This window comes from Polistes dominula, unplaced genomic scaffold (assembly GCF_049000335.1).
Source record: "Polistes dominula isolate Pdom_NZ unplaced genomic scaffold, Pdom_raw_medaka contig_37, whole genome shotgun sequence".
NCBI classification, from domain to species: Eukaryota; Metazoa; Arthropoda; class Insecta; order Hymenoptera; family Vespidae; genus Polistes; species Polistes dominula.
The window spans coordinates 3,518,728-3,546,598 of NW_028301169.1; the positions used below are offsets into that span (position 1 = coordinate 3,518,728).

The following is a 27,871-nucleotide window of genomic DNA, read 5'->3' on the forward strand; positions in this document are numbered from 1 at the left end:
AGTGAGGGAATTTTAGCGGGAAGTACCGGTATATACCTTCGCCATGGTTCATCTTTCATCGCGCAAGCTTTAAAACGCGCGCGCGCGCAAGCTCCGAAACACGCGAGCGCGCGCGCAAACGCTGACGATGAATCGTAAACGATGATGAAAGCTTGGAAAACTTCGGTGTATCTATATATTTACTTACAGGAGGTTGGATTTTCATCTTCCATGTCTCTCACAAGGTATCTTTTTTGCTGATCGATTTGTATAATTTTGTCTGATTTAAAAAAAAAAATGGCGGACATCGTTTTGTTGTTGTTGCTTTTTTAAATTCATTAATAATTGTCCCGTTCATAAGTTGTAATAATAAGTGATATGGAAATATGTGTAATTATTACTAAATTGAATTTAATTTGATTGAAAATAGTAATTATTATTTATTTGCAAAATTTGATTTACTTATTTAATTTTTTTATTTCGGAATATTTGTTATTTAAGATATTTGATTTTATTTCTTTCATAATTTGAGTTGAAGACAAGTAACATTGAATATAAATACATAATAATAAATAGATAATAAATCATAAATACTATCGTTGAGTTAAACATTTTTCTATTTGCGTTTATTTTTTTCTCGAAAATCTTCTAGCAAAAACAATTTCTACCGGTTGGAGATATTCGCTGTAAATTAACCAGACAGTTTATCAAAACGCAATTGGATTGTCGGAAGAGTCAGATTTATTAACACTCTCTGAAGTTCATTTCCAACTATAACGTAAACTACCGACACATTTTTTATGTTTTTTCTAAGAATAGATGAAAAAATTCGTTTATATTACGTAACAAGTGTAACAACAAGTGTCTCGTGTCAATGTTAAAATTACTTTTTATGATTTATCTTGCTATAGTAAATTCAAGAAAAAAATAATTCCTTGAAATTATAAATTTTTATCGTTCACATGCAAAATGAAAAAAAAAAATAAATATCTTCTTAAAATAAATTACTAGTTAAAGTTGACACCGTTGGTCGATATTATAACCACAACTTTATCGATCTTACTCGAACACCTTTCCTAACTCTAGATCAAAGCGTGCGATTATTGTACAAAGTGGAAGAACGTTAACAATAAAAGACAAATTTAAATCTATCATTAATGGGTACTCGCGCGTTCTAGATAAGAAGCTCCTCCTTTGCGTTAGGTTAATGGTAGTAAATTGGATAGAGAATTTAAAGCTAAATTATTCGGGCAGCGAGAGAAAGGAGTGAGTTAAGGGCGATGGGAGGGGGGTAGAGGGTAAGAGGTTTAAGTAAAGAATCACACAGTACTTTATTAAGTACATAAGATTATTTTTATATTAACTACACATTCGATGTAACGTAATTTGAACGAATTGTCGTTGATATTGTTAATATCGATTAAATCATATAATTTATAATAATGTTAATGTTTTATTTTTTACTAAATTCTATTGTTTAATTTCATTGCTTTAAAAAATATCGTTGACATGTAATACATAAACAAATTCGAAAATTTGTTTTGATTCCAACAGATTGCACAAATTGAGTTACGTTTTATTTCCTCATATTTTAAATATTTTCAAGAAGAATCTTTTTGCATTTTTTTGGTACGTCCTTCTCTTCAAGAGTAATAAATAATCGTGTAGAACGAGATAAAAAATGACGTAATTCAAAAAATATTGTCTAGTTTGTTCCACAAATGCGTGAGTCTTATATCTGTAAGAAGAATAATTATAATTAAGAAAAAAAGATCATTAGGAAAAAAATAATATTAAAGGAAATTAGGATAAATTGATGTCGTATAATTATTTGGACAATGCTTATATATATATATATATGTAGTTAGATAAATATTTGTGAGCTAGATAAATATTTTTATATCATACTTCATAAGTACGAAGATGAATTGAAAAGTTTTGAGGCTCAACAAAAAATAAACTATTTATTTATATTTTTTTTTTTAATAAAATTGAGTTTGACGAAAATAAATTTCCTTCAACTCACCCATGTATCATAATCTTTCTTTTCTAATTTTTTTAATAAAAATTAATGAATTAATATAACTAAGTAATTAAAATCCTATTTTTTAATATTAATTTTACTTACAGAAATATTATCCATTCAGTAGAATTAAAAGTAAATTATTTTTATTTTGTTTTATTTTAGTTTTTATTAGTGATTAATTTTATTATCAGTGGGTTGATAATGCAAGTTTATTGAACCAAAAAATTTAGAAAACAAAAATCAATAATTAACAATAGATGTTAATTTCACAACGGATGGAGCACAACTGAAAGGTAAGTAATAAGTACGTAACCCCTTAAGCTATGCAACAATTAGTACGTATAGATATGTCTGGTGTCTATCGTAGGCGTTGTTTCCCCACTACTGCATTACCATCCAATCAGCGTAAGGAATCGAACAGCTGATAAAGGAGAGTCATCGTATTCAAAGAAAACAAGTCATTTAAGGCAAATTTTACATGAAGTATGGTTATTTCGGTGCTCATATGATAAATAAATACATATAGTACATTAATGGTATTACAGTTCATTCACGTTTTTTTTCATTCTGAGCAAAATAATAACAAATGCATAAACGTCCGTTTTTAATTAAAAACTATTTTTAACTATTACAAACCATTTGTTTTTTTATTTACTTAATATGTATTTTATTATAAATCATATTTCATTTCAATGATTTAAAAATATTACTGTTTTAAACTTCAGACTGGAGAGATAAATATCACTCACAAAAGATTAACAAAATAATTTTACATTTTATAAAAATATTTATAATCCGTGTTAATATATATATATTTTTGTTTTATATATTATATACATTAATTAGTATATTTGTGAGACGCTAAAAAATATGAAATAAAAAGTTATAGAAACATTATGTGAATGATATGAATGTATAAATAATTTATTTTTTATAAAAAATGTCTATCAGTATGGATAGTTATATTAAAAAAAATTAGTTCATTTTTAAAAATGAAATACTATATATGTAAAAAGAATCATAATCATACTTAGGAAACCAACAAGCAAAAAGCTCCTTGAGTTTCCCTACTATACCATCCTAAATCCAATAGCACATACCACCACGAGATGGCGCCAGCATGACGAATGAAAGCGCCACGTGTATCTCTCTTCAACAAGTATGAAATATAAAATAATAAATGATGATGATATTTAGAGAATCCAATTTAATTGTTCCATTCTGTATATATATGCTATCTGAAAAGATTAAATGTACATTACAAGAACTTTGATCGTTAGTTTTAAAAATCATCTCGTTTCGAATATACAATAATAAATTTATCAATAAACAAATAACGATGCTCAAAATATCACGCGCTTTGACTAACAGCGTATTCTATGTGAGTAGCTGAAAACTAACAACGAAAGAAAAAAAAATACGATGTGATATACAATAATATATTACTACAGATATCTTATCCTGTTTCTTGAAACCATGAATTCTAGATTACAAATATTTACAAATTAAAAAAGAAGGATAAGACAAGGTCTTATTGATATATAATCAAATAATACGTTATAATAGAGATATTGTAAGAGAGGATAACTAATTGTAAGTAAAAGATCATAGAAATTGACTTCACGATAAATTCGTTAAACTTAATATTATATTTTGTATTTTATAACACTGGCAATAAATGAATATTACTACAAATTCGACGAGAAATGATCCCGTAGTATAGAAAAGATTAGTAGCCCTGAAAAGGGCCGTCAAAGATATAAAAAATATAAGAAATTCAAAAATTAAATGATTTTAATTGTTGAGTCCACGGATACGTAGAGATAATTGCATATCCTTAGGCATGATGGTTACACGTTTAGCGTGAATAGCACAAAGATTGGCATCTTCGAACAATCTAACAAGAAAAGCTTCGCAAGATTCTTGAATAGCGAAAAGAGCGCTTTTTTGAAAACGAACATCTGCATGGCAGTCTTGTGCGATTTCACGTACCAGTCGTTGGAAAGGTAATTTTCGAATAAGCAATTCAGTTGTTTTCTGATAACGACGAATTTCTCGAAGTGCAACTGTACCAGGTCTGTAACGATGAGGTTTCTTCACGTCAGAAACAACTCTAGTAGTAGCAACCTTACGCACTGCTCTCATATTTAATTCTTTCCGAGGAGCTTTTCCACCGATAATCTTTTTAGTAGCATTTTGCTTTGTTCGCGCCATTTTGAATGAAAACTAATAATTAGAAATACGATCAAATATCGTCGTCAGATCATAACTGTGTGACGGCCCTGAACAGTCGTTTATATGCAAAAATATTCTCACTCCTGATTGGTATGTGTGAAATAGTGGGAGAGGTAAAGACATTAGTTCTAGAAGAAAACAACAGATGACATAAAGAGATAATTATGATAAAATTAATATAAAAATACGATCTAATGTTATATTTTTTTTAAATATACTGTAATATTTATGTATAGAAAATGTTATACACACAGCGAGTCACAGAAGCATTCGTACCCAGTCGCGTTATAAATTTTCAATAATTAATATTTATTAATTATATAAAGCTTCCAAATTCTTATACACAGAAATTTATTTTAGGATTATTAAACTTTTAGATATCTATTTTATTACAGAAAAACATTTTATTTTGATAGATAAATATAATATTAATGAAATAAAAAGATTAATTCATTATTAATCTTCAATTAAATTATGATATTTGTTGATTTAACGTTAGATACAAAGTTATGCAATCCTAAATCAACCTACCAGGAAAATACGAAGGAACTATTTCTTTAATTTAATATATTTGTTTTTTCTTTGATTAATATGAACATTGTACTCAAGAATAAATAATTATATTAAATAAATATGCAATAATATTACGAGATCTGTAGAAAAATTTATGAAAATAATTTTAAAATATATTTTTTATAAAAATAAATCCTTATCTGGGAGAATACCGTTATTCCAACGTTGCTGCAAGTATTCATAGTAATATTGTAATACTTGAGGACCAATCGTTCTTTATTTTCACTTTTGAAAGGGTTTATAGAATAATGTGTATATATATACTTCGCATAACTTCCATGTCCAGCATAATCGTTATTGGCGATTCATACATAATTCATTTTGCTCACTCAAAGGATACATATCGCACCGTGTGCAGAAATATTCAAGTAGTATTAGTGCTCGTATGCGGATTACTATTTGTGAACAATCAGGATTACTTAGTTACTTTAGTAATGTATAAGATCAGAACCAACAATGAAGAGAGGGTCCCGACTTTCTCAGCCAAGGTTAACAGTGGATGTAGATTGGAAAGAGGTTTTTTTAATGACGTTATGTACGTTTGTAGCGTCATTATTTAAAGTTTTTTATTTGTACTGTATTAAAGCAATGCTGTTTAGCACATTAATGATGTCGAACATTTTTTCGGTTCCTAAGATATGATACCTGTTTTCAATAGGTACATTGAAGATAAGTTCCAGGTTAATATTGCTTAGATTTTCCAAAGTCGACAGGCTTCTGGTTCTTGTTCTGGGGTAATCGGCAAGGTGGTCAGATCTGTTATTTTCTTAAATTGTATACGATTTGATAATCTTGTAAAAGTCCTGCCTGTTGATTTTCAACTAGAAAGTTCCTAGATCTTTCAGAATAACATTTAATTCCGCGCTTATTATATTTTTTTATTCGAAGATCAATACATGACATTAACATTTGCAAAATGATTTCAAACATATGGCCACTGCGAATGTTTTTTAACAAAACATGTTTATGACCTTTTGGAACTTCAATTTCGAGCACTGCTAGCCATATGTCACGAATAATATGAACAATGCTGACTTCCAAAGCATCAATTGTTGTTAGTTTATTAGCATAAACGAGTAACTTCACGTAGCCCCATAGGAAATAATCGACAGGTGTCAACTCGCATGATTTTGGAGGCCAATTGACAAATTCATTTCCAAAAATCAACTTATCGTCAAATCTTCAGATATTCGCAAGAAAATATACTTACAGAATAGAAAATCATCCTAACAAACTAGTCAAGTATTTTATACAAACCGTGAGTACCAGAGGATTGAAAAGAACGAAACAATCTGACTCGTGGAAATGATAAACAAGAAAATTTATGAAAACACAACTAGGTGTTAATAACATCTACAGGCATCAAAAAATCAAATTTGTTAGTTAGAAAAAAAAATTACTAAAATAAAAAAAAATTAAGTAATTATAATTTTATTAATAGTTAATAAAAAAAATAAAAATAAAAATAATAATAACAAATTGTAATTATAGTAATAATTGTAAAAATTGTAATATAGTTATATATAATTTATGCGTGCGTGGATGTGTACGTGTATATAAATTGTATATGTGTGTGATATGCGTTGTTGCGAAGCGCGTGGGTTGGACATTTGATAATGGCCAAGATTTCTTTGTTAATATTTCTCATACTGCATACTGGAATTTTTTATTTTAAACAAATGTAATGTTTCTCAAGAGAGATAACGTATATACACAGTAACAAAACTGACTACGTATAATGTAAACAATAAAATGATTTTACCATCTTATCATAATTTAACAATAAAAAATAGAAAATATGAAATATTGAAATCTTGAATATAAAAAAAATACAAAAAACACGATTAAATTTCTTCTTTGAATGCTATGAAGAAAACACGATTGTCCCTGAATTGGTAGAAATCCGTGACGAGTTTAAGCTACTATTAATATGCATTTAGTAAAATATCAGGGTGAGTCTAAAATGACCTCAGCACAGGTCCCTAAATTACAATACTCTGAGAGTTAATGGCTCAACCCGTTTGCACGATTCAAAATTAGTCTATATCTTTTTCTTTTTTTTCTGTAATCAGGTTATTTTATGGTTTTCTATAGTGGGACATACGTCTAACCTCCCTTCCCTTCAATTTTTTATTTGTTTATAAGCGTTCTTTCTTACTTGAAAAATTAAATATTAACAATTCAAGATTAACCCTGTCATATTTACTGAAACAACAAATTTGCCCTATACATAAATTAATTGCTAACTAATTTACTTGTTTTTTATTCGATTGGTTCCTTATTATCCCTTTCTTAAAATTCAGAATCAATAATTTTGTTGTAAACCAATTTTCACAGCAGCATAAAATATGTATATTAATTAATTATATAAAATTTATAACTTGAGACTGTATATATTAATTGACAACATTTGGTTAATATGTTAATTCAAATGAACATCATAATATATGGTCAAATTAAAATTGACAAGTTCCTATGAACATGTCAATGCAAATAAAATATAATAAGGTTAATTGAAATGTGTTTCGAGTTTAAAATAGAAATATTTCCTTCTTTTCAATTAAACTCTTTTATATTTTGAAAAATAAAAGATATTTTTGCCAAGACTAATGACTTTTCGATCCACTCTCGTTTTACTGCACTACTGCAGAAAATAATAATATAACCTATAATAATTATTATATATAAAAAAAAAAAATAAAACGAAATTGACCAAATAAATAAATAATTTGGGGTTAGGTGAACGAGTTGTTGCTACAAAGCAGAAAAAAACATGTATTATGTTTAATTGTTATACATGAATTATATAATTAAAATATATATTTGACTGTTTATTGAAATATACCAGAATAATTTTCTTTATAAATCTTCAATTCTTGCATATATGGCATGTAGATGTGTATTCCTAACAAATAGTAATAATGTACACTCTAATTCTCCTATAACACAATTAATTCGTTCTACATTGTATCAAAATCGTGTTAAATAAAAAAAAACAAATTAAAAAATAAAGTAAAAAAAATTAATGCAATAGAATGAAAGCCTTCGTGTTAGATAAGAACAATACTAATTTGTTAACTCGTCGTATTTAGAAAATTGTGCTATAGGAATACCGTATTATGGAAGAACATTCTATTAATTTACATCGAGATCGTATTAAAACAAGATTCAATATAATTAAATAAAATTAAAAAATTATTAAATTAATCAATCGATCTGACATATACTTTAATTTCTTTTTTTTATTGTTTTTTCTTTTAAAAATGAAAATCCCTTCTCCACTCAGTCGTTTCTTTTCTTCTTATTTCGTAGGAAGTACGCCTGGAAAATCTTCATTTGTACAACTTAATTAACCAATTAATCGTCAAATTTTTTTACAAACATATCTTACACAATAATATAAAATAAAAAATATTAATCACATTGATAATATACGTTAGTGCAAAAATGTGTTAACCGGTGTTGACGACTACGTGTACGACGAAAAGTAAATCGTATGGTATTGACACGCCGCATTTGTTTGATATTTTCAACAATAATAAGACACATTTGAGAATAACTAATGATCGTTATTGAAAGATTAATCCATGATGATGTTATTAAGATGAAAAAATATATAATTTTAATAAAGAATAATGTAAATTTTAACAATATTATCGACTAAACTATCATCAGAAAAGTGTATGCTTCGGAATATATTATTAATAATGAACAAAATCTGATAAATAAATGAATCAAAAATATATATTCTGAAAGCCCATAAACTAAACTTTCGATTGATATATAAAACATATGTCGGGAATGTTTAGTATTATTTAAAATAAGCTTGAAATAACGATGTCGGAATTGTCTGCGTATCTTTCTAATCGAGACGTTCGTGCGCCATATCGAGAGAGTCTCTCTTCATGGTCCGCGCTACGATACAAAATGACGGTCATTCCTTGCGCGCCAGAGTAACATACCTAACTTAAAGGAAACACTTCGATAGATATATCGTACTTTGACGAAAATAGTTGAAGGAGATTTAACGAGTTATAAAATAATATAACACAGAAAGTAAAAAATATCTTACTATATCTAAAATGGAGGACTTGGTTAATACTTCTGGAACAGCCGTTGAGAATTCGACTGAAGCTACTGCGACCAAGACAACACCTAAAAAAGTCGCCAAGCCTAAAGCTAAAACCCAAAGGCCAAAGTCTACTCATCCATCAACATCTGAAATGGTGACTGCCGCCATTAAAGAATTGAAGGATCGTAAGGGTTCGTCATTGCAAGCTATCAAGAAATTTGTTGTAGCTACGTATAAGGTTGATGGCGAAAAAGTAACACCATTTATTAAGAAATATCTAAAGAACGCAGTCTCTACTGGAGCTGTTATTCAGACTAAAGGAAAGGGTGCGTCTGGGTCGTTCAAATTGTCGACCGTTAAGGCCAGCCCTACCAAAACTAAAGCTCCACGAGTTATTAAGAAAAAGAAAGTGGCTGATAAGTCTGTCGAAAAGAAGACTGCTGCTGCACGCAAATCTGCCGCTACTGGTGTTGCTAAGAAAACCAAAACCCCAGTTAAAAAAGCTGAAACTGTCAAGAAGGCGGCCGATCCGAAAAAATCAAAGGTTGCGACATCGAGAGCTGCCACCGCTGCTGCTGCTGCCGCTGCCGCAGCCGCTGCTGCTGTTACACCCGAAAAGAAAGTGGCGAAAAAACCAACTACACCTAAAGCCGTCTCGAAAGCTAAAAAAACTGCTAAGGCACCAGCTGCTAAAACTAGAACACCTAAACCGAAGAAGACAACTGCCAAGGCTGTTGCCAAGAAATAATTTCCATCAAAATGTCATAAATTGGCCCTTTTCAGGGCCACAACATTTTTTATAAGTCATTGGAGTGAATATCGATTTACATGCATATCTCTCTCTCTCTCTCCTCTCTCTCTACCTCTCTGTTATCCCTTTCTTCTCTCTTTCTCCTCATTTTCTTTTTAATGTAAATATTTCATATTTCAAAAAATTCAATATTTCAATAGTTTTAATTTTTAATTTGTTGTAATTGTGTTTCATGTAAGTACAGTAATTAAGTATTATTTCATATAATATCTGTAAATATGTAAATAGACATTTTTAATAAATTTTATTACATAAAATCTTTGTTTATTCACTTTACTGTCCCCTTTGTTCATTTATTTATAGCTAATAATTAAGTTAATAAGTATTAAATAAATATTATAATTTTTACGAAAGAATACAAATAATTTATTCAATACTAATTTAAATAAATTAAATAGAGAGAAGTCAAAAATAGATACAGAATTTTAATAAGATGAAAATATTAAAACCAGTTTTTGATCGATAATTCAATTTACCAATAAGAGCTTCGAATAAATTTTTCGCAAGCCAAAATCTAAATTAAAAAAAATTTGTAAGCGTTTCAAGAGAAAGATTCATTATTTTGTTTCAATTAAACTATAGTTATTTTTTAATTGAATATTCATTTAACCTGTGAGATTTAAAAATATAATCACATTTTTAATTCTAAAAATATATACTAAATAAAAAAAAAGATAAATCGATAATCATATTTTTCATAAATTTACAGAGTAAGTCCATGAAAAAAAATATTCTATATAATATTAAAATAAGTAAATGTAATTTAATAAAAAATACATTTGAGTAATAATGTTATACAAAGATATATTTATTAATAATATTTTAAATTATATGAAAATACATTTAATAATAATATATTATACAAAATACACTAAAAAATAAAATTACAATTTTAACTACAAAAATTGTGTAACTACAATTTTAAAGTAGACTATATGAATAGATGAAATCTTGTCATTAAACAGACAATAAGAATGATTCATTATTGCTTAACGAAAAGAAACATTATTTCTTAGACAATATTTGAAAGACATGGAATTACTCCTTTAATTTTTCGAGTAATGAAACAATATTGTTAACAGCAGAATGAGTTAACGGCTATATGAGTATTATATAATACTTTTCTGAAAGAATATACAATAAATATTTATTATTCACCAGCATATTTTTAACCATGAAATATAACATTTTATTTTACAAATAAAAACTTAATAAAACTTATAAATTATATTAAAAATCATTTGGCGTGAGGGTTTGTAGGAAATAAAAAAACAAAATATACACATGAATAAGTTTAAAAATTGTTAATTTAACAGAAATCATTTATTTTCGATCAAATTCACTTTTATATGTAAGAAGTTGTTTCATGATACAACTTCAAAAGTACGATAAACAAAAGATCTGTTTTCAAATGATAGAAAAAAAATAAAACAATGAGTAACGACGAATATTAAAAAGAGATTTGATGTCTTTTTAATATTAAATACGTATGTATTTAATATTTTTCAGTATTTTGTGCTACTAAGGTTATGTTTGTTCCTGTATATTTTCTTTTCGTTTTCATAGCGTTCATTAAATTAACCAAGATAAAATAATGACCCTTAAATTAATAGAGAATCTTTATTTTGAGTTATATAATATTCTCTCAGTAGACCATATATATACATATATATACATAAAAAAAAGAAGTATATATTTCCAGTTTCAGAATTTACATCAGTGCAATTATAGCCCAGGTATTGAAACGTAATGGAAGAATATTTTTCTTATATTTAGTATCAAATTTCAATCTCATACTCTCATATCTTGGCCCTTACTTAGTCTAAAGCTCTTTACATCTATTATTATTTAATCTACATCCACCTAAACAACTAATTTCTAGAACAAACTACAGTATCTAATATTAGCTTTTTCCAATTCGTTTTTCCCTTTCTGATCTCGTCTCGAAATTCTCAAAAACGTTTCTTTCTTTCAACAACAGATCATCTTTCAGTATTTTTATCGTATCAAACCTTTGTACTTTTATTTTGTAATAAAATGATCATCATGTTACTGCGATCTTCAATTGTAAATTTCTAAATGATATGTTAAATTTGTTATCTGTATCTCGACGAATTAGAACAAAACCAAGAATCACGTTACATTTTAAGTTTTACAGTTCTATTATAAATTTTAGAAAATGTACTATATACAACGGAAAAAACAAGTTTCTAAAAAATGATATATTAAGATATAATATGTAAAAATAATTTACTTTTATGTTCTTACAATAATATCGTTCGTTATTCTTTTAATCATTAGTCTTTTTCGTTTTATTATTACGCTTGGGATAGAAAATTCGTCAAACGCTCGCTCATTGGTCCTAAGAGTTGTGGTGGGGATGCATCGGAATCTCGAGCGCACAAAACCAGCCGTCTCAGCCGTCGAACATCACATTTCGACTGCAGCTTCGCTACGAGCAACATCTTCGTTATTCACAGTAAGTATATGTGTTACACTATTTCGGAGACTCGGATAGTCGTATACATTTATACTTATTATATTGTTTATATGAACGTTCTGTTCGTTTCTATAAACCCAATTTTCAACACGTAAGCTCATGTTTATTTGGCGCATATTTAGCTGTCTATTATTATCACTTAATGTATACATGATAACATAGCAGATTAAGTAAATGAACGCCGATTCACGTTAATCTTTGGTTAGAACCATAAGTGTATTCGTAGATAATAATAAATTTCCTTTACACCGTTTTATTTTATACGAATTTCAACAAAGGTAGAATGTTTCATAAACATGTAGATCGTTTTTAACCCGTAAAACTTAGTCTTTCCACCTCTAAACAAAATCTGATTCAGTAAAAGATTTATGTGTATATGATTGTACATTGAAGAACCAATATATATTATGAGCCTTTAAGCTCAGCATGACTGTATGAAGTCATAAATATTAATGGCAATTTTATTATTTAATAAGGTTCATTTATAAAAATATATTTTTCTTATTTTATTATAAATATGAACAGAACTTTCCGGTAGACTAAAATAAGGATTAATTGATAAATGTTAAACTGGTATATAAATTTAAATTATTTTGTTTTGTTTACAGGAGTTTATTTCGAGTGATTTTAATTAAACAAAATGACTGGACGTGGAAAGGGTGGAAAGGGATTGGGAAAGGGAGGTGCTAAGCGTCACAGGAAGGTTCTTCGTGATAATATCCAAGGTATTACTAAGCCTGCGATTCGTCGTTTGGCTCGTCGTGGTGGTGTAAAACGTATCTCTGGATTGATTTACGAAGAAACTCGAGGTGTATTAAAAGTCTTCCTAGAAAACGTTATTCGTGATGCAGTAACTTATACTGAACATGCTAAAAGAAAGACTGTCACGGCTATGGATGTCGTGTATGCATTGAAACGCCAAGGACGTACTCTTTATGGTTTTGGAGGTTAATTTGTCAGAAGTGCATAAAATCAGCAGTGTTTGGTCATCATCTCATTTTAAAAAAACCGTTAAAACGGCCCTTTTCAGGGCCACTAAATTTTTCAACGATAACGAACAAATTCATCTCTTTATCTCATATAATTATCTAATTATTTATTAAAGAATCATCTTAAAATATATGAACAAACTAAAATAACAAGATGGCGACGGTTGGTGATTCTCTCATCAATGTTTCGTCTATTCAATGTTACCCCATAGCTCTCACTAGTTATCCTCTTCCTATCGATTTGATGGTCATTTCGGTAAAATATTTTATTTACGAAAAAGACGGGCTATGACTAAAATAAACTAAAACCAAGTTTCTTATGATTTGAACAATAAAAAAGCTTATCCTTTGTCATAGTTTATACATTATTCTCGAAGCTAGTGGAAAGAAAGTACACTCAGTTGCTAGAAGTGGCAACATTGCTTGAAGAATGTTACGATTTATATCACACTGAAAACACTGTTGCCATTTAGGGATTGATGATGCTATGCAAAACGCATGTTTTATTCTGTTTCTGACTCGTCAACAAGGTATAATGAATTGATTCTGTCCCTTTGAAACGAAATTTATTTAAGTTTACTTGTATGTTTGAATGAATTCTCTTGTATCTTTAAACAAGCAATGAAAATTATTCATTTTTTCTTAAAGAAAGGAATCATTATTTCTTGTCAATATTTGAAAGACATGGAATTAATCCTTTAATTTTTCGTGTAATGAAACCATATTGTTTTCGGCTAAATGAGTAATTGAATACTTTTCCAAAAGAATATACAATAAATATTTATTATTCACCAGTATATTTTCAACCATGAAATATGATATTATATCTTACAAATAAAAACTTAATGAAACTTATAAATTGTATTAAAAAATCAGTTTGCGTGTGGATTTGTAAGAAATAAGAAAACAAAATATACATATGAATAAGTTTAAAAATTGTTGATTTAACAGAAATCATTTTTTTTTATCAAATTCACTTTTATATGTAAGAAGTTGTTTCTTGTTACAACTTTAAAAGTACGATAAACTAAAGATCTGTTTTCAAATAATAGAAAAAAAATAAAACAATGAGTAACGACGAATATTAAAAAGAGATGTGATGTCTTTTTAATATTAAATACGTATGTATTTAATATTTTTCAGTATTTTGTGCTGCTAAGGTTATGTTTGTTCTTGTATATTTTCTTTTCGTTTTCATAACGTTCATTAAATTAAGCAAGATAAAATAATGACCCTTAAATTAATAGAGAATCTTTATTTTGAGTTATATAATATTTTCTCAGTAGGCTATATATATATAAAAAGAAGTATATATTTCCAGTTTCAGAATTTACATCAGTGCAATTATAGCCCAGATATTGAAACGTAATGGAAGAATATTTTTCTTATATTTAGTATCAAATTTCAATCTCATACTCTTATATCTTGGCCCTTACTTAGTCTAAAGCTCTTTACATCTATTATTATTTAATCTACATACACCTAAACAACTAATTTCTAGAACAAACTATAGTATCTAATATTAGCTCTTTCCAATTCGTTTTTCCCTTTCTGATCACGTCTCGAAATTCTCAAAAACGTTTCTTTCTTTCAACAACAGATCATCTTTCAGTATTTTTATCGTATCAAAATTTTGTACTTTTATTTTGTAATAAAATGATCATCATGTTACTGTGATCTTCACTTGCAAATTTCTAAATGATATCTTAAATTAGTCATCTTATTTTGGACGAATTAAATCATAACCAAGCATTGCGTTACATTTTAAGTTTTACAGTTCTATTATAAATTTTAGAAAATGTACTATATACAACGGAAAAAACAAGTTTCTGTAAAATGATTTATTACAACATAAAAAGTAAGAATAATTTACTTTTATGTTCTTACAATAATATCGTACGTTACTCTTTTCATCGTTAGTCTTTTCGTTTTATTTTTATGCTTTGGATAGAAAAATTCATCAAACGCTCGCTCATTGATCCTAATAGTTGTGGTGGGGATTTATCGGAACTTGAGTGCACAAAACCAGTCGTCTCAGCCACCGAACATGACATTTCTACTGCTGCGTCGATACGAGTAACTTCTTCGTTGTTCACAGCAAGTATATTTGTTACACTATTTCGGAGACTTATAAAGTCGTATACATTTATATTAAATTATTAAAGTTCTGTCTTTTTCTATGACAAGAATTTTCAACACGTAAGCACATGTTTATTTGGCGCATATCTAGCTGTCTATTATTATCACTTAATGTATACATAATAACATAGCGGATTAAGTAAATCAACGCTGATTCACGTTAATCTTTGGTTAGAATCGATAAGTGTATTCATGGATAATAATAAATTTTATTTACACCATTGTATTTTATACGAATTTCAACAAAGGTAGAATGTTTCATAAACATGTAAATCATAATGTTAACCTGAAAAACTTAGTCCTTCTACCTCTAAATAAATTCTGATTCAGTAAAAGATTTTTGTGTATATGATTGGACATTTGAGAACCAATATATATTATGACCTTTTAAGCTCAGCATCACTGCAAGAAGTCATTAATATTAATGGCAATTTTATTATTTAATAAGGTTTATTTATAAAAAATATTTTTTCCTTATTTTATTCCAAATATGGACAGAACTTTTCAGTAGACTAAAATGAGGATTAATTTATAAATATTTAACTGGTATATAAGTCTAAATGGATATTTTATTTTGTTTATAGGAGCTTATTCCGTGTGATTTTAAGTGCTCCGCCTCAACTTTTCGCTCGTGCGCTACTAAGTTCATAACAAAGCGCTTGACTCTCGCTACCTGCTTCTTAGATTTTTGACCTTGGGTCTTTTGTATTGAAGAACAGATGGGGGTGTACAGGTGTTCGAAAACTCTTTTGTTACTCATTTCTACGAAAATATCAACTGTATAGTTACTATAAAGTACATTAAAATCAGTGTTAATTCAGATCAGTTCAGTTCAGTTTACTTCTGGAATTCGTTCTGTGCGGAGTAATTTAGCCTGTGAAATAAAATAAAATGCAGTCTTATTCTAAATGTACTGATCATGGAACGTTTCGTGCCTCAACACCACCAAAGAGGAAATTCTATGATAATCAACATACTAATAATGAAGAAGATATCGAACCGCAGAGTAGAAGCGCGAGAAAACTCTCTAACGCTGGCGAAGAAGATATCCATTATAATGCGCTTCATGGGTATCGTTTGCTTGAATTCTTTACAGTGTTTACAGCTTTAACAGAGATGTTGATATGTCGTTATTGTAAATTACCTGTAAAATTTGAAGAGAGTGGCAACAGAGGGTTAGGTTTTAAAATCGTCTTGCTGTGTAAGTGTGGTCGCAAAGACATAAATTCAGGACCGTTAATTAATGGTGGGTTTGAAATCAATCGCAGAATCGTGTTTGTGATGCGTCTTTTAGGTGTTGCTAGAGAAGGAATCAACTTATTTTGTAACATGATGGATATTTGTAATGGTTTAACTGAAAGTTCCTACAACGGTATTATCTCGATTATACATAACACTACCCAATCTGCATTTCGAGCTTCTACTGTAAAAGCTGTCAGTGAAGAAAAGGCTGAAAATGAAAAGCATGAGCGGCCAGTCATAAATTTAAAAGTTTCTGGGGATGGAATATGGAAAAAGAGGGGTTTCATATCGTACGGGGTCACGACCCTTATTGGATATTACTGTGGTAAAGTAATAGATTTAGTCGTTAAAAGTAGTTTCTGTGCAGGTTGTGCTCATTGGAAAAATAAAACTGATACTGAAGAATACCGTGAATGGTTTGAAGAACACGAACCATGCTGTCAAGAAAACCATAAAAGTTCTTCTGGCGCAATGGAAGTCGAAGCAGTTAAAGAAATGTTTTCACGGTCTGAAGAATTATTTGGCGTTAAGTACGGGCACTACATAGGAAATGGGGATTCAAAAACCTTCAAAGGAATTCTCGATTTGAATCCGTACGGTGACGATTTCCAAGTCGTAAAAAGCGAATGCATCGGCCACGTTCAGAAGAGGATGAGTACTCGACTCCGAAAAGCTAAGACGGATAATCATCTGGGAGGAAAAGGTAAACTCACTGAAGCCTTAATTAAAAAATTGTCTTTGGATTTTGGATTAGCTATTCGAAGAAACGTGAACTGTGTCAAGGACATGAGAAATGCGATTATGGCTACCTACTATCATATGTGCTCTACAGACGCCAAACCAAAACACGAATACTGCCCATCCGGTTCCGATAGTTGGTGCAAGTGGCGCAAAGCTGAAGCTTTGGGCGAAAATCCTGAAAAAATTAAACATCCTGCTCCATTACATCCTGATGTTCAAACCCATGTTAAGCCAATTTTTGAAGATTTATCCCAAGATGAATTGCTTGAAAGATGCTTGGGTGGTCACACGCAGAATGCAAATGAGAGTTTTAACTCTACGATCTGGCGACTTTATCCAAAGCATCTGAATTCTGGACGAAAAATTTTTGAAATTAGTGCTTTTATATCTGCTGGATTATTCAATGACGGGTACGCATACGTCTTACGAGTTATGAACTCATTACAGATAGTTATTGGTCGACAATGCATCGCCTACAAAGACAAAATCGATGACCAAATGGTGAGCCGAGAAGATGGCCGCAGCTCTTTGACGACTAAAAAAGCTCGTCAAGCATGTCAGGAAGAGCTTAGAAAGAAAAACGAGCACTACGAACGCACTGAAGGACTTCTGTATGTACCTGGAATCGCTGATTAGTTAGTAAGTAGCGTAATCATAGAGTTTTTATGTGTCAAAACTTTGAACGCGTTTTTCTCAAAACGACTTTTTTCAAACTGAAGTTCAAAATAACTCAAAAAGTTCTCAACCGACTTATATGAAATTTGGCACACATTTTTTTATAGTATTAGCTTCTAGTTGAACCTCAAGAATGCCACAAAAATTTTCAAAAATTGTCATTTTTTACCCAAAAACCGTCTAAAAAAAGGGTCAAAAATCAGACTTTTTTGTCTGAGTCGTGCTAATTTACGACTTTTTGACTTTTTTGTCTTTTTCTAGGTTAAACTAAAAGATACATGTTTTATGAACACGCTCCAATCCTTTTTTTTATTTCAGATTGATGTAACTGGAGCTGAAAATCCCACCGATTAATGCCTTTCGCCGTGAGGACCCCAAGAGATTGGCGACCATTTTGAAAAAAAAAATAAAAAAAAAATCGAATTCTTACATTTTAATATCTAATGAATAAGCATGCTGAGTTTCTAAACGATTCATTTATTCGATCCATTTTAAATAAGCCTCTAAAACACGGTCAAAATTTAGGCGTTTACATGTATCGCTGCCCTTAAACAAAATGAAAGGACGTGGAAAGGGTGAAAAGAATTAGGAAAAGAAAGTGCAAAGTGTCACAGGAAGGTTCTTCGTGATAATATCCAAGGTATTAATTACTAAGCCTGCGATTCGTCGTTTGGCTCGTCGTGGTGGTGTAAAACGTATCTTTGGATTTATTTACGAAGAAACTCGAGGTGTATTGAAAGTCTTCCTAGAAAACGTTATTCGTGATGCAGTAACTTATACTGAACATGGTAAAAGAAAGACTGTCACGGCTATGAATGTTGTGTATGCATTGAAACGCCAAGGACGTACTCTTTATGGTTTTGGAGGTTAATTTGTCAGAAGTGCATAAAATTGCATAAAATCAGCAGTGTTTAGTCAACATCTCATTTAAAAGAACCGTTAAAACGGCTCTTTTCAGGGCCAATAAATTTTTCAACGATAACGAACAAATTCATCTCTTTATCTCATATATTTATTTAATTTTTTATTAAAGAATCATCTTAAAATATATGAACAAACTAAAATAACAAGATGGCAACGTTCGGTGATTCTCTCATCGATGTTTCGTCTATTCAATGTTACCCCATAGCTTTCAATAGTTATCCTCTTCCTATCTCTTTGATGGTCATTTCGGTAAAACATTTTATGTACGAAAAAGACGTGCTATGACTAAAATAAACTAAAACCAAGGTTCTTACGACTTAAACAATAAAACAGCCTATCCTTTGTCATAGTTTATTACATTATTATTCTCGAAGCTAGTTGAAAGAAGGTACAACACTTTTTTGCTAGAAGTGGCAACATTGCTTATAGAATGTTATGATTTATATCACACTGAAAACACTGTTGCCATTTAGGGATTGATGATGCTATGCAAAACGCTTGTTTTATTCTGATTCTGACTCGTCAACAAGATATAATGAATTGATTCTGTCCCTTTGAAAAGAAATTTATTTAAGTTTACTTGTATGTTTGAATGAATTCTCTTGTATCTTTAAACAAGCAATGAAAATTATTCATTTTTTCTTAAAGAAAGGAATCATTATTTCTTAGACAATATTTAAAAGACATGAAATTACTCCTTTAATTTTTCGTGTAATGAAACCATTTTGTTATCGGCTAAATGAGTAATTGAATACTTTTCCAAAAGAATATACAATAAATATTTATTATTCACCAGCATATTTTAAACCATGAAGTCTGACATTATATCTTACAAATAAAAACTTAATGAAACTTATAAATTGTATTAAAAAATCATTTTGCGTGTGGATTTGTAAGAAATAAGAAAACAAAATATACATATGAATAAGTTTAAAAATTGTTGATTTAACAGAAATCATTTTTTTTTATCAAATTCACTTTTATATGTAAGAAGTTGTTTCTTGTTACAACTTTAAAAGTACGATAAACAAAAGATCTGTTTTCAAATAATAGAAAAAAAATAAAACAATGAGTAACGACGAATATTAAAAAGAGATGTGATGTCTTTTTAATATTAAATACGTATGTATTTAATATTTTTCAGTATTTCGTCCTACTAAGGTTATGTTTGTTCCTGTATATTTTCTTTTCGTTTTTATAGCGTTCATTAAATTAACCAAGATAAAATAATGACCCTTAAATTAATAGAGAATCTTTATTTTGTGTTATATAATATTCTCTCAGTAGACCATATTATACATATATATACATAAAAAAAGAAGTATATATTTCTAGTTTCAGAATTTACAACAGTGCAACTATAGGCCAGATATTGAAACGTAATGGAAGAATATTTTTCTTATATTTAGTATCAGATTTCAATCTCATACTCTCATATCTTGGCCCTTATTTAGTCTAAAGCTTTTTACATCTATTATTATTTTATCTACATACACCCAAACAACTAATTTCTAGAACAAACTACTGTATCTAATATTGGCTCTTTCCAATTCGTTTTTCCCTTTCTGATCACGTCTCGAAATTCTCAAAAACGTTTCTTTCTTTCAACAACAGATCATCTTTCAGTATTTTTATCGTATCAAAATTTTGTACTTTTATTTTGTAATAAAATGATCATCATGTTACTGTGATCTTCACTTGCAAATTTCTAAATGATATCTTAAATTAGTCATCTTATTTTGGACGAATTAAATCATAACCAAGCATTGCGTTATTTTTTAATATTTGTTAATTTTATGTTTAATATTGCGTTAATTTTAAGTTTTTCAATTTTATTTTAGATTTTGAAGTTGTATTATATACAACGGAAAAAACAAGTTTCTAAAAAATGATATATTAAGGCATAAAAAGTAAAAATAATTTACTTTTATATTATTAAAATAATATCGTACTTTATTCTTTTAATCGTTAGTCTTTCTCTCTTTACTTTTACTCTTTGGATAGAAAATTCGTCAAATGCTCGCTCATTGGTTCTAAGAGTTGTGGTGGGGATGGAGCGGAATCTCGAGCGCGCAAAACCAGTCGTCTCAGCCGCCGAACATCACATTTCGTCTGCAGCTTTGATACGAGCAACTTCTTCGTTATTCACAGTAATCATACTCATTACATTGTTCCGGAGACTCGGATAGTCGTATACATTTATACGTAGTATATTGTTTACATGAACGTTCTGTTCGTTTCTATGACAACAATTTTCAACACGTAAGCACATATTTATTTGGCGCATATTCAGTTCTCTATTATTGTAACTTATGGGGTGGCGTAAGGTATTAAATTTTTTTTATTTAACTAAATGCATATTATTTCAAGAATACTGTGTCAAAATTTCAAGTCGATTGGTGCAAAATTGACGAAGTTATGAGTACTTTTATACCTGTCAGATTTTTATTCCTACCTGACCCGAGCGGGGTGAAGAAAAAAATTATACAAAATGTACATGGACATAGATTAAATGTTGCCATGTATTTCTCTGCAGCGCGAGGTGGGGATATTATTTCTGCTCTGTTCGCGCAGCTAACCTCGGCTTCCCTCGGCTTCTTTCGTTTAGCCGACACACCAACACGTAACATTTCGTTGTGTGCGAGGCGTGCTGGGCTCGAGGAAAGGAGAAAAAGAAATATTCTACAATCTGGCTTCACTGTTTTTTATATGAGCCGTTTAGTGCACACATCGATTAACTCCATAAAACCAAATGTTGAGAAATGCGATGAAATTGTGTCTGAAATACATTACTTATTATTCAATGGCCAAAAAAATTTTGCCGTTTAATGGTGTTAATCTTTATTATTCAGGAAAGTTATTATAAATATAAAAAGTTATGATTATACCAAATGCTTTGATACTTAAATTTAAGATTTTTCAAAAAGTGGAGTTAATCGATGTGTGCACCGAACAGTTCATATAATACCTAATCTTACCCCTCAGTTCTATTTATAGAAATTTCAACGCAAGTACAAACGTTTTTATACCTGTACTGTATATTTTGTCAGTGTAGAGTATAAAATTTAGTGTAGCAGTAAATATTCCATCGAGCAGATGTACACGCGCGTTCCTATTTTCGCATCATTTTAGCTCCGTTTTCATTAAGTTTTGTGTTAAATTATTGCAAAAATGTCTAAAAAAATTATAAGATCTGATAGACAATTAACTGGTTCGAGATTATGTCAACCTAACAAAATTGTACCTTCGATTAAACGTGAAAGCGAAGACATTTCAACAAGTAACGCGTCAGCTAAAAAAGTAAAAGTGACCGTTGAAGATCAAGTTACGGTGGATCTTAAAAAACATTATAGGATAATCGATTTTTCATTAGTCTTTTCAACAATTGCTACGCTAGTGAAGTGTGTAAAATGTGATGGAAAAGTAAATTTTCATTCGACTAAGAAAGAAGGTCTTGCATTTAACATCGAAGTGTCGTGCGAAAGCTGTAAACAGATTACAAATGTTCCGTCTAGTGCAAGAGTAAACTCTGGTATTTACGAAGTTAATTATCGGTTTGTTTTCGTGATGAGGATATTAGGCCTTGGATTAGTTGGCTGTGAAAAGTTCTGCGGCTTGATGGACTTGTCTAGTTCGTTTTTATCAAGACCGACGTATAATGATTACGTGAAAAAAATGTGCTCGACTGTGAAAGAAGTAGCGAATCGATTTTTTTTATCTGCTACAAAAGAAGAAAAAGCAGCAACAACCGAAGAGAAAAAAACTGAAGATGCTAACGAACTCAATGTATCAGGCGACATAACATGGAAAAAAGGAGGCTTCTCATCTTTATTCGGCGTCACTTCGTTAATCGGTTACTTTACAGGTAAAGTTCTTGACATTTACATCCAAAGTTCATACTGCCATGAATGTAAAACTTGGGAACATAAATTAAACTCTGCCGAATACGAAGAATGGCATGAAGCTCATATAAATGCTGGAAAGTGTCGGGCAAATCATACTGGTGCAGTTGGAAATATGAAAGTCGAAGCGATAAAAACCATGTTTCAACGCTCGGTAAAGAATGGTGTACGATATCGCAACTATATCAGCGACGGTGACTCTAAAGTTTACTCCGGGTTAGTGAATTCTAAACCTTATGGTGATGATTTTTCAATAGTGAAAAAAGAATGTGTAGAACATCTTCAAAAAATAATGGGCACTCGTCTACGTGAAATAGTCAAAAAGACCGTTGTAGATACTGAAACTAAGGCTGGAAAGAAGATCAAAAGAAAGAATCTTTCTGGTAAAGAGAAGCTTACGGCCAAAATTATTGATAAACTGACGGTATACTACGGTTTGGTTATTAGACGTTACTCTGATTCCGTGGAAAATATGAAGAATGCTATCTGGGCAACGTTCTTTCACTACAGTTCGACGGACGAGAATCCACAGCATAAAAAATGTCCGAGCGGTGCGGACTCCTGGTGCGAATGGCAAAAAGCTGCAGCTGCTAATGCATTGGATTCGTTCAGACACACATACAGTGCTCTTCCCAAGGATGTTTTGGATGCCATTAAGCCTATCTATGAAGATCTGAGCAAAGATGCCCTCCTGGAGCGATGTGTCGGAGGCTTCACGCAAAAAAACAATAAGAGTTTGAATCAACTTATTTGGAGAATCTCACCAAAGTACTTGAGTGGAGCTTTTGTCATCGTTGAAATTGCAGCTTATGTGGCAGCCAGTGTCTTCAATGAAGGTTCTTTTGCTTTACTAACCTTCATGCAAGACATGGGAATCAGTAGTGGATCAAGTGCTCATGACTGGGCGCGATCAACTGACTCCATACGTATAAGCCGAGCAGAACAGGAAGCTGAAAGACAAACTAAAGAAGGCAGGATTCGTCATAGACAGAAGCAAAAAGGTGCTTTAGTCATCATGGATGATAGTAACATCCTTTATGGATCTGGTATTGATGATTCAGTGTGAGGTATGCCGATAAAATTTACTTATGAACGTTTTATATCAGATTTTTTAGTGTTCAAAACTTTAAAGCGTTTTCCCCACAACTCACGTTTTCAAAGTCGGTACCCCTCATAACTTCAAAACTACTGCACCGATCCTTTTGAAATTTTGAACACTATTCTGTACATAATTTACGAGGTAACGCTGGAGAGTTTTTTTCAAATTTGTTAATATTTTTATTTTACAATAACAAACCAGCCGATTTTTTTCGCAAAAAATCGCGTTTTTCCCTTCAAAGTGTTCCAAAAAAGTGAAAAATTGAAATTTCGAGAAACCCTCCCAGCGTTACCTGGGGAAAACTATTATCTAACGAATGAACTTTGATTTTTTGATTTCATATGATCCAGCACCAAATTATGAGAGGCACCGCAATTCTACTTTTTTCCGAGACGCGTCCGAATAATTGCTGCCATTGCCATATTTTTTAATATTTCGAAGAGCCGCAAAAACCTAAACCATTGCAATTAATTAACAAGTTAATGTTAAAAATGACTAACTACTATGGTTTGGCAATTACAAGAAATGTCCACTCTCTCGAAGACATGAAGAAATCCGTGTGGGCTACGTTTTACCACATGGCATCGACAGATGAAAATCCTAATCACTCTTATTGCTCAGATTCTTGATGCACGTATCTACAACTGAAGGCACAAAATCAGGAGAGTACTTACGAACATTCAGTAACCTTCGACGAACAAACAATAAATTTAATAAAACCAGTGTATGAGACTTTATCGTCTGAGGATTTGTTGAAAAAATGCTTAGGAGGTAATACGCAAAACAATAATGAGGCATTCATTCACAGCGTATGGAATTTCGCTCCGAAGCATCATTTTACAGGCAAAAACGTTTTAGAAATTGCTACACTCATAGCTGCGTACATCTTTAATGAGGGCCTTCTACCTGTCTTGAAAATTATGGAAGTTATGGGCGTCACAATAGGTCAAACAGCCAGAGATTACGCTGATACCGTCGACAGTGTACGCATTTCAAGGGCGGAGAAAACTGAGCAAGCCAACTCAAAAGAGGCTAGAACATTACGTAGGGCTCTCGAAGCTGCTAAAAATGATGACTATGAGGAATCTGAAGGACTACTCTATGCACCAAGCATAGGTGATTAATGTGTAAGTATCTTTTTCTTATTAAAAATATCTGTTGTTTAAACGCGTTTTTCTCGAAACCACGTTTTCGAAATTTCGGAGAAGCACTGACTAAAAACTATTCAACCGATTTGGCTAAAATTTTAATCCGTTATTCTTAACATATTTATCTAAGTACTGAACCTCTAAAAAATGAAATTTTTAATAATAAATTAATTTTTTTATGCAATTAAAAAAAATTTTCATGTATAAAAATATTCATGGAAAAACGTCGAAATTTTGGGCGTCACACTGGGCTTATACCTTAAATAAGGATTAATTGATAAATATTTAACTGGTATATAAGTCTAAATTAATATTTTATTTTGTTTACAGGAACTTATTCCGAGTGATTTTCATTAAACAAAACAAATAACTGGACGTGGAAAGGGTGGAAAGGGATTGGGAAAGGGAGGTGCTAAGCGTCACAGGAAGGTTCTTCGTGATAATATCCAAGGTATTACTAAGCCTGCGATTCGTCGTTTGGCTCGTCGTGGTGGTGTAAAACGTATCTTTGGATTTATTTACGAAGAAACTCGAGGTGTATTGAAAGTCTTCCTAGAAAACGTTATTCGTGATGCAGTAACTTATACTGAACATGGTAAAAGAAAGACTGTCACGGCTATGAATGTCGTGTATGCATTGAAACGCAAAGGACGTACTCTTTATGGTTTTGGAGGTTAATTTGTCAGAAGTGCATAAAATTGCATAAAATCAGCAGAGTTTAGTCAACATCTCATTTAAAAGAACCGTTAAAACGGCCCTTTTCAGGGCCACTAAATTTTTCAACGATAACGAACAAATTCATCTCTTTATCTCATATAATTATCTAATTATTTATTAAAGAATCATCTTAAAATATATGAACAAACTGAAATAACAGGATGGCAACGCTCGGTGATTCTCTCATCGATGTTTCGTCTATTCAATGTTACCCCAAAGCTCTCACTAGTTATCCTCTTCCTATCTCTTTGATGGTCATCTCGGTAAAACATTTTATGTACGAAAAAGACGTGCTATGACTAAAATAAACTAAAACCCAAGGTTCTTATGATTTAAACAATAAAACAGCCTATCCTTTGTCATAGTTTATTACATTATTATTCTCGAAGTTAGTTGAAAGAAGGTACAACACTCTGTTGCTAGAAGTGGCAACATTGCTTATAGAATGTTATGATTTATATCACACTGAAAACACTGTTGCCATTTAGGGATTGATGATGCTGTGCAAAACGCTTGTTTTATTCTGGTTCTAACTCATCAACAAGATATAATGAATTGATTTTGTCCCTTTGAAAAGAAATTTATTTAAGTTTACTTGTATGTTTGAATGAATCCTCTTGTATCTTGCTTTGCGAAGACACAACCTCTATACTTTACTTTTTTTCTCTATTAATATATAATAAAATGAATAAAGTAATAGAAAAAATGCTATGTTTCATCTTTGAATAAAATTTACATTTTTTTTTAACCTTTTTATTGCCTCGTCCATAATGCATTTTACAAAAAGATTCTGTTAAGAGTTAACCTTATATATTTTTGATCGATTTACAGAAGATAGAAGAAAATGTAGACCGTCGTGCTATAATACTTTTGTTTAGTACTGTATGCACATACTATAAAAAATTGTCGATGTCTCTGTCACGTGATATCTTTGTATTCCCATAGCCCGACATTTTTTTATCTTAAACCATTGTTCATTGATGTGGCCAATGCCCTTTGTCTGATAGTCATTTTATGTTTTCTTAATAAATTTATAAATAATTAAAGTATAGTAAAGTCATTTTACTGAACCTTAACATTAGTTATACCACCATTTTCAGTATACCTATTTCTACTACACTAATCAAAATAACTTCTGTATAAAAAAAATGCTTTTTGCAGCTTCTAGTCTTTATGTACTCTTAAAAAAATAACAAAAAATGTTTAACAAAAATTTTAATAGATAAATGAATTTATAGATATTTGTAAATGTTACATGAAGAAGAAATTTTGAATTAAAATGACCCGGCTAATCAAAATGATTGATCTGGTATATCTAGTGTTAAGTCCGTTGTTAAGTTCCTCTTTATTCTATCCTAAAATCTTCGAAAATGTTCGTGCCGCCATTTTCTCTCAAGCATTCTTAATATTTTTCACTTTTTTTTCGTAGAAACTGTTCGAAAAAATATTTATTGTATATATGTAGCCCTCTTACAACATGGCGTCTTATAACACGGTTTCTCTATAACACGATCCATACAAATACTACAATTTATGGATCGTGTAACACGGTTTCCTTTCAAAAAAAACCTTTGTACAACACTGTACTTCTACAACTGCTGCGAGACTTGTGATACAGTGTTGAGGAAAGTATTTCTTTTCATCTTCATGGCCTGAAAACAAAAGTTTTTGGCTCATGATTCTGGGTTTTCATACAACACGACATTTTTTATTAACCTATTTACCGTTTTATAGGGTGGTTACCTGTACTTTATATATATTATTCCTAAAGATATTTTTAAAAAGATATATATATGTACATGCAATGACCCTTATATTAGATGCTAAAAATATTCGTTATTTAAGAAAAAAAAAAAAACGATAAAGATTTATATATTTTTTTCATCACATTTTCCTTTAATTACTATTTATCATGATTTATTAAGCAATACAAATTATAAAATTGTATATATATTTAATAATAATACGTACATTTTAATAGAACAGTTAGTATTTCTCGATTTCAGTAGTATTTCGTTTAACTTGACGCGGATTGGTCGAGAAAATTGGGTGGGGGAAGTTACGACAAGCTACACGAAGGAAAGAAGTTCACAAAGATT

General features: G+C 30.4%; 6 protein-coding genes and 1 long non-coding RNA gene across 14 annotated transcripts; 5 read left to right on the top strand and 2 right to left on the bottom strand.

The window, feature by feature from the left end:
* Positions 1-3,734: 3,734 nt before the first annotated feature.
* LOC107067036 (histone H3-like) lies at positions 3,735-4,465 on the bottom strand. The gene has a single exon (XM_015322198.2). The coding sequence runs from the start codon at positions 4,217-4,219 to the stop codon at positions 3,800-3,802; it is 420 nt and encodes a 139-aa protein (XP_015177684.1). The 5' UTR covers positions 4,220-4,465; the 3' UTR covers positions 3,735-3,799.
* A 4,285-nt stretch (positions 4,466-8,750) lies between these two features.
* On the top strand, positions 8,751-9,953 carry LOC107066965 (uncharacterized). The gene has a single exon (XM_015322037.2). The coding sequence runs from the start codon at positions 8,896-8,898 to the stop codon at positions 9,631-9,633; it is 738 nt and encodes a 245-aa protein (XP_015177523.1). The 5' UTR covers positions 8,751-8,895; the 3' UTR covers positions 9,634-9,953.
* A 2,089-nt stretch (positions 9,954-12,042) lies between these two features.
* On the top strand, positions 12,043-13,236 carry LOC107067027 (histone H4). The gene is made up of 2 exons (XM_015322175.2): positions 12,043-12,175; positions 12,805-13,236. Exon 2 carries the CDS (start codon positions 12,837-12,839, stop codon positions 13,146-13,148), a length of 312 nt encoding a protein of 103 aa, XP_015177661.1. The 5' UTR covers positions 12,043-12,175; positions 12,805-12,836; the 3' UTR covers positions 13,149-13,236.
* A 219-nt stretch (positions 13,237-13,455) lies between these two features.
* LOC107067025 (uncharacterized) lies at positions 13,456-18,635 on the top strand. 3 transcript variants are annotated; one of them, XM_089179136.1, is made up of 4 exons: positions 13,456-15,384; positions 15,909-16,525; positions 16,619-17,946; positions 18,301-18,635. In XM_089179136.1, the coding sequence occupies exons 2-3, from the start codon at positions 16,216-16,218 to the stop codon at positions 17,941-17,943; spliced, it is 1,635 nt and encodes a 544-aa protein (XP_089035262.1). In that variant the 5' UTR covers positions 13,456-15,384; positions 15,909-16,215; the 3' UTR covers positions 17,944-17,946; positions 18,301-18,635. The 3 variants fall into 3 exon arrangements, with proteins under 3 accessions (XP_089035262.1, XP_089035260.1, XP_089035261.1); XM_089179134.1 differs by having other exon boundaries at positions 15,909-17,946; XM_089179135.1 differs by having other exon boundaries at positions 13,456-15,282; positions 15,909-17,946.
* On the top strand, positions 18,539-18,918 carry LOC107067026 (histone H4-like). Its single transcript, XM_089179143.1, is given in 3 exon segments — positions 18,539-18,557; positions 18,560-18,624; positions 18,626-18,918. Coding segments are annotated over 3 exon segments (312 nt in total). The 3' UTR covers positions 18,854-18,918.
* A 1,808-nt stretch (positions 18,919-20,726) lies between these two features.
* On the top strand, positions 20,727-25,560 carry LOC107067024 (uncharacterized). 6 transcript variants are annotated; one of them, XM_089179133.1, is made up of 4 exons: positions 20,727-23,875; positions 24,258-24,678; positions 24,751-25,034; positions 25,386-25,560. In XM_089179133.1, exon 1 carries the CDS (start codon positions 22,078-22,080, stop codon positions 23,872-23,874), a length of 1,797 nt encoding a protein of 598 aa, XP_089035259.1. In that variant the 5' UTR covers positions 20,727-22,077; the 3' UTR covers position 23,875; positions 24,258-24,678; positions 24,751-25,034; positions 25,386-25,560. The 6 variants fall into 6 exon arrangements, with proteins under 6 accessions (XP_089035259.1, XP_015177657.2, XP_089035257.1 ...); XM_015322171.2 differs by having other exon boundaries at positions 24,766-25,034; XM_089179131.1 differs by having other exon boundaries at positions 20,727-21,168; positions 21,443-23,875; positions 24,258-25,034.
* A 564-nt stretch (positions 25,561-26,124) lies between these two features.
* On the bottom strand, positions 26,125-27,800 carry LOC149030439 (uncharacterized). The gene is made up of 2 exons (XR_016178799.1): positions 27,744-27,800; positions 26,125-27,424 (listed from the first exon to the last, which is right to left on the bottom strand). It is a non-coding gene; the product is annotated as an uncharacterized LOC149030439 (long non-coding RNA).
* Between the last annotated feature and the right edge of the window lie 71 nt (positions 27,801-27,871).